Here is a 6,039-nt window from a genome sequence, read left to right on the forward strand (position 1 = left end):
ACTTCAATAATTACACGTTATTAAAAATTATTCAAAAAAGATTGAGTATAGCCTAGGATTCACTTTGTCTTAATTCATCAAAAAAGTATTCGAAACAGCAAGTATAGGAATCCATGAAATACAAAAATTCTACTCTACATTGTACTTTCAATGTTATTAAATAACTGACATTGAAAGTACAATGTAGAGTAGAATTTTTGTATTTCGTGGATTCCTATACTTGTTGTTTCCAATACTTTTTTGACAAATTAAGACAAAGTGAATCTAGGGCTATACTCAATCTTTTTTGAATAATTTTTAATAACGTGTAATTATAATACTTAAACATCATGTATACTTAAAATATTTGTGCATTACAAGCACACACCATGGCCATATATATATGGTCTAAAGAAGTATTTTTACACTTATCTACACAGCCAAGAATTTTACTTTGAATCATGACTGATATCAATCAGGATCAGCCTTGATACATTCCTGTATCATGGATTTTGGGCAGCCTGCAAAGCAATCATCCATGATACAACCATGCTGGAGTACGGCCCTGGCTCAGCCAGAGCAACAGACATGATTCAACATTGATGATAGTCTGGGCTGTATCAAAACAGACATCAGGCCTGAGTCATTGATTTTGGGTAGTGGCCTGTATCAGAGATGATAATTCTTGGCTGTGTATACGCTTCTTAGAGGTGTGGCTGAAACCTGTAAATTACAATTTAGAGGCCCAAGCCTTCACTTCACTACTACATGTAATAATAGTTCTGTTCTGTATAGGCTTTATAGATAATTATTATGGTAGTTTTTTTTACTTTTCTCGAATGTTTTGCTATTACAGATCTAGGTGTGGCTGTAGGTATGGGCTTTCCCCCTGTCTCTTGCATGCTCTCAGTCCTGTAGCCTAGGATACTTATTTCAATTCAGTCATGGCTGGTGTATTTCGAGGTGTATTTCAAGATGATGCCAATCTACACAAGTTTTGTCACGATGGAAAAATAGAAAAGATAATGGTAGGTGAGCCTCACCTTGTTTCTTCCTGCACGACCCTTCTCTTTATGTGCATGACATAGTTAATCATGTCTTGGATCAACTAGAGTATCTGTCACCCCTATACCCGTGGTATAATAGACTAGGGGTGCTCTAAAATTAAAAAAAACTAAACCCTAAACCCTATATGTATACTGAACAATGTAGCTAACTATGGGGCTCCTAACATAACTAAGGGGCATAGCTAACCAGGGGACTTTCTGTATTATTTTTTTCTTGTAGGATTTTGTTGCCACTGTAGAACCTGAAATCCTTCTTGATCGACTCAACAATCGAAGAGGTATTTCTGGTTACACTCCTCTTCATGAAGCTGTCTCCGGCAACAGATACGAAGTCATTTCGTATCTTGTTGAACTAGGTGCTAACGTTAATGCCAGGGCTAATTTTGGCTATACCCCGCTTCACCTTGCAGCCAGTGCTGGTCACATTGAGTGTGTCAAAGCATTACTATATTGTTCTGCTGATATCAGTCTTATTGATAGCCGTGGTAAAACTCCAAAACAGACAGCTGACCTGAAAAAAAAGTCAAATGTAGTCCGACTTTTAAGGAGTGAAGGTCAGTTTAAGCATAGATATAGACTAATCAAATTTATATGTAATTTTTACCTTTTTAAAAAAATATTACACACGTTTCCTGTAATCAGCCCTGCTAACATGTTTTTGTTCTGTATTGGAGTTAGTAGCATGCATTTCATAAAATTTGAATGCTTTTTAATGCTGGAAATTCTCCTAATACCTTAATTTGCTAGATTATGTCATGTTAGTTTCATGTATATTCCCATACATTGTTGGCCTCGCCCAGCTTTTTTTGCTTTTAGTGGTGCATAGGCAGTAATTAAAGTGGTCACTTTATCTGTGTATGTGTGCCTGTGTATTCACTTTGTGAGCTTTTCTTGTAGAGTTCTTGGAGTCTTAATTATAATCCTCATTGCCTCTCAAAAAAGTTATTCCCTGTCTCAGTTCACACAATCTCTTTTGTGGGTAGAGCAAAATGGCAATAGAACATATGAACCTCAATTCTAGTCCTAGTTCTGGTTCTAATTTAGCCAGTTTAATTCACTATGTACTGGAATCATCTTGGTGACGGTATGCACTTTAGTGCTCTCATTTATTACTGAGATCTATTTTCAGTTACCTTTTGCCCTTATATGGAAGTAAATAGCATGGGTTTAGATTATATAAAGTTTTGTTCCTCTATCTCTCTTGCCCCAAAATCCACAATACATGTACATGCAATACGATCTTATCTAAATTTATTTTTAACTTATAGAGATCATTAAAGAAGCGAAGACAAAAGGTGATAATCTCACTGAGTTACTTGAAGTCAGAATAGATGATTTGGAGCCTCACTGCCTTGAGGATACGCTCACAGCTGCTGTTGAGGTTGGGAACCAGTTAAATGTTGGGAAACTTATCATCAAAGGTGCCACAAACATCCAACAAGCTCTGGATGATTCTAAACGACTGCAGAAACACGAAGCAAGGGCCATGCTCTTACTGGTCATTGCTGCACAGACAAATGACAGGGACTTGGTCCTTAAGCTGTTTGATGCACGAATACAAAGAAACGCATCACATGTAAGTGAGGAATAGAGAGGTTAAAAGCCAAATTGTTTGAGGGACATGGCAGCCTAACCTAGACATCACACTATAATCACACACACACACAGGGATAAATTTTACAGCAATTTCAATTTTTAGCCAATGGCCAATGATGATGATTTTTCTGAAGTCCAGAAAGCCGTCATAAGTGGACGTGTCTCAACTATGGTTCCAATAGAGATAGCACGACGCCATCAGAACCCAATTGTACGAGAGGATCTTCTCCTGAGGACTAATGTGAACCAGGAAGAGGGTTCTGTCTATTGGCATGGCCTCCGTCTACTTGAACTTGATCTCTCTTGGATCCGTAAGATACACTGGGTAAAGAGACTGAGACTGGCTAGGAATGGATTCCGAGCCATCCCAAACGAAATTGGAGGCTACTTGAAACAAGTAAGAGACAAACCTATGCATAATAAAGCATGTATTTGTACATCATCATGTAATGATGATGTGCTGTCTACAAAAATTGAAGTATTACCAGTAATTGTAAAAGAGCAAAAATTTATTATGTACTCTAGGCAAGGGTGAAAGTTTATTTTAAATATAGTGGGTAGCAGCAAGCTTCTTAACCTTCTGTATTGCCCTCTCTCTTCAGGTGGTAAAACTAGACCTCCAGCACAATGAATTGGTTACTGTCCCACACTGTCTGTTTGAGTTACCCAATCTTAATGAGCTCAATCTGAGCAATAACAAGCTAATTGAGATACCTGATGTACACGAGTGGTCCCCTGGTCTCACTGTCCTGAACCTCTCCTCTAACGAGCTCTCTAGTCTACCAGCTGACATTGTCACTCCTTCTATTAGGACTCTCAACATTAGTTATAATCATTTCTGTACTGTCCCTCTCTCTGTCTGCTCCTTTATGAGTCTCCAGCACTTGAACATCAGTTTCAATCGAAATATACGTTCTCTGCCGGTGGAGATGGGTCGATTGCAGAATCTTATCAAGCTTGTTATTGATGGACTCAAATTGAGAGACCCTCCTCGTAATGTGCAGCGTGATGCCAGGGACTGTGTACGATACCTCAACAGTAAGCTACGCTCCACTCGTAGGTTTTACCGAATGAAACTCATGCTGGTAGGGAAACAGAACCGTGGTAAGACAACACTGGTCACCCGTTTACAAGGACTTGACGTCAGTATCAACCAGTCGACTGTTGGGGTTGATGTGAGCGAGTGGCATTACGCTGGGGGACTGGGACGTAGGAAGTACCAGTTTAGTATTTGGGATTTTGGTGGTGTGGAGAAGTACTACGCAACACATCAGTGCTTCCTTTCAGAGCGATCCATGTATCTGTTGCTGTGGAACGTACAGCATGGGGAGGAAGGTATTCAAGAGTTGAAACCTTGGCTTGATGCTATTGCACTGAGAGCTCCTCGCTCTTGTGTCCTTATTGTTGGTACTCATCTTGATTGTGTTGAAGAAAGTGATCGTCCTGAAGTGGACAAGCTCCTTGGAAAAGTTGCTGAACTAGCACAGACCTATCAGAACAAGCTATTGGTACCAGAGGTACTAGCAGTTGGTCTAATGAACCGTTTGGAGAATATCAGGACACTCAGGGAGGCCATATACAATCAAGCAACAGAATACAGAGGAAATAGAAGTCTGCCAATAATGGGACAAGAAATACCAGCCAGTTATTTTGAGCTAAATAAAGAGCTTGAGAAGGTACAAGAGGAAGTCAGGAAAGGTCTGAGAGCCCCCGTCATGAATGCAGCTCAGTTTAGGGAACTTGTCCACAGGCTCAATCTTCCTGATATATGCAGTGATGAGGAGCTACGCACTGCCACACTCTTTCTTAATGACATTCGTACTATACTCCATTATGATGACAGGAGCCATGCGATCAATGAGCTTTATTTTATTGACCCACAATGGCTCTGTAAAATCATGTCTCAGATTGTAACAGTCAGGGAGAAAAACCCCTTTATTAAAAATGGTATACTTCACAGTAGAAATGTTCCATTTATATTTTGTGACCCGAGATTCCAGTGGAAGTATTTTGAGCAATACCTCAGTCTCCTTGATCGGTTTGGGATTGCCCTCCCTTTGGACAATCGCCAGATCCTAATCCCCTCCATGCTCCCAGACAAGAGGCCAGAGAAGGCTGATATACCAGACGATAAGTCTGCTCCTTTTTACATTCGCTTCATTAATTTCCAGTCTTCAACCCCGCCAGGATTCTGGAGTCGTCTTATATCTCGTATAATGCATACAGTTCCTCAGGTTTGCAGGGCACTGGATGTTCTAGCTGATTACAACAATGAGACTGAGTCAACTGCTGACGAGGATACCATACCTGGGATACCTCCTGCGCCTAACGTAACTGATGAAACGTCAGCTCAAATGATCAGCTCACCTGTTCTTTCTCCATCATCCAACCAGTTCCTCCTTCCCAACATTAACCGTTTTATAGTGGATGATGATGATGCAAAGCCACTCAAACCAGAGGACATTGAGCTCCTCTATTGGAAGAACGGTATAGTTTACAAAGGCCCAGATCTTTCATTTGGGGTTGAGTCTTTTAGGAAATCAAAGGTCCTAGCTCGTATAAATGGGGACAGCATCGTTATCCTTGCCTCTCCAAATAGTAAAGGCACAAAGCTCATTTGTCAGTTGGTTGATATTATCCTCAGCCTCATACATGAGTGGTATCCCGGCCTGGAGGAGAATAATGTGAACTCTGGTGTAGAGCAGAGGGTACCTTGCTATGAGTGTCGTAAGCTTGGACGTGAGAAACCCTTCGAGTTTAAAATAGATCAATACATGTCAATAATCACTAGCAGTAGACCTCAGATTGAGTGTGGATATGAGAGAGATGCAGCGAGGAATCACAAGGTCTCTCTGGTTGATATCATACCTGACTTACTCCTCCAAGACTTGGATGCTGATTATCTGCTCAAACCGGAAGAGATCAAATTTCAAGAGGACAAGGACTCCCTCTTAGGAGAGGGAGGGTTCGGTAAAGTGTATAGAGGAAAGTGTCGTGGTAAAAGTGTTGCTATAAAGAAGTATCTTACAAGAACAGAAGAGGCTTTCAACGAGTTACGCTCTGAAGCTAAAGTACTGCAGGAATCCCATCATCCTTTTCTAGTCTGTCTTGTTGGTGTGAGTGTTCACCCATTGATGGCTCTTATACTAGAAGAGGCTCCAATGGGATCCTTCGAGAGGCACCTCATCAAGAAATCAACTCCAATCCCGAGACTTACAATGTTCCGTATTGCTGCTCAAGTGGCAGCTGCTCTACGCTTCCTACATCAACATGGGATCATATTCCGTGACCTCAAAGCAGCCAATGTCCTCCTATGGTCACTGGATGAGACTTCACTCTGTCACTCAAAAGTTACCGATTTTGAAATAGCAACACACCTGTCACCAGTGGGTATCAT

At 40.8% G+C, this 6,039-nt stretch overlaps 2 protein-coding genes across 2 annotated transcripts in view; both read left to right on the top strand.

Annotated features, from left to right (window-relative positions):
• The window catches only part of LOC109583530 (uncharacterized), a 4,842-nt gene extending 3,945 nt beyond the window's left edge, over positions 1-897 (top strand). The window contains exon 9 of the mRNA XM_019998919.1: positions 836-897. Coding sequence (XP_019854478.1) covers positions 836-897 — 62 coding nt within the window. The remainder of the gene's footprint in view (positions 1-835) is intronic.
• LOC100639870 (leucine-rich repeat serine/threonine-protein kinase 2-like) lies at positions 864-6,037 on the top strand (the record flags this gene model as incomplete). The annotated part of the gene is made up of 5 exons (XM_019998920.1): positions 864-1,007; positions 1,267-1,600; positions 2,315-2,622; positions 2,746-3,039; positions 3,245-6,037. Coding segments are annotated over exons 1-5 (3,813 nt in total), but the record flags the coding sequence as incomplete, so codon positions are not given.
• Between the last annotated feature and the right edge of the window lie 2 nt (positions 6,038-6,039).

This window comes from Amphimedon queenslandica, unplaced genomic scaffold, assembly GCF_000090795.2.
Source record: "Amphimedon queenslandica unplaced genomic scaffold, v1.1 AMPQUscaffold_13299, whole genome shotgun sequence".
Lineage (NCBI taxonomy): Eukaryota > Metazoa > Porifera > Demospongiae > Haplosclerida > Niphatidae > Amphimedon > Amphimedon queenslandica.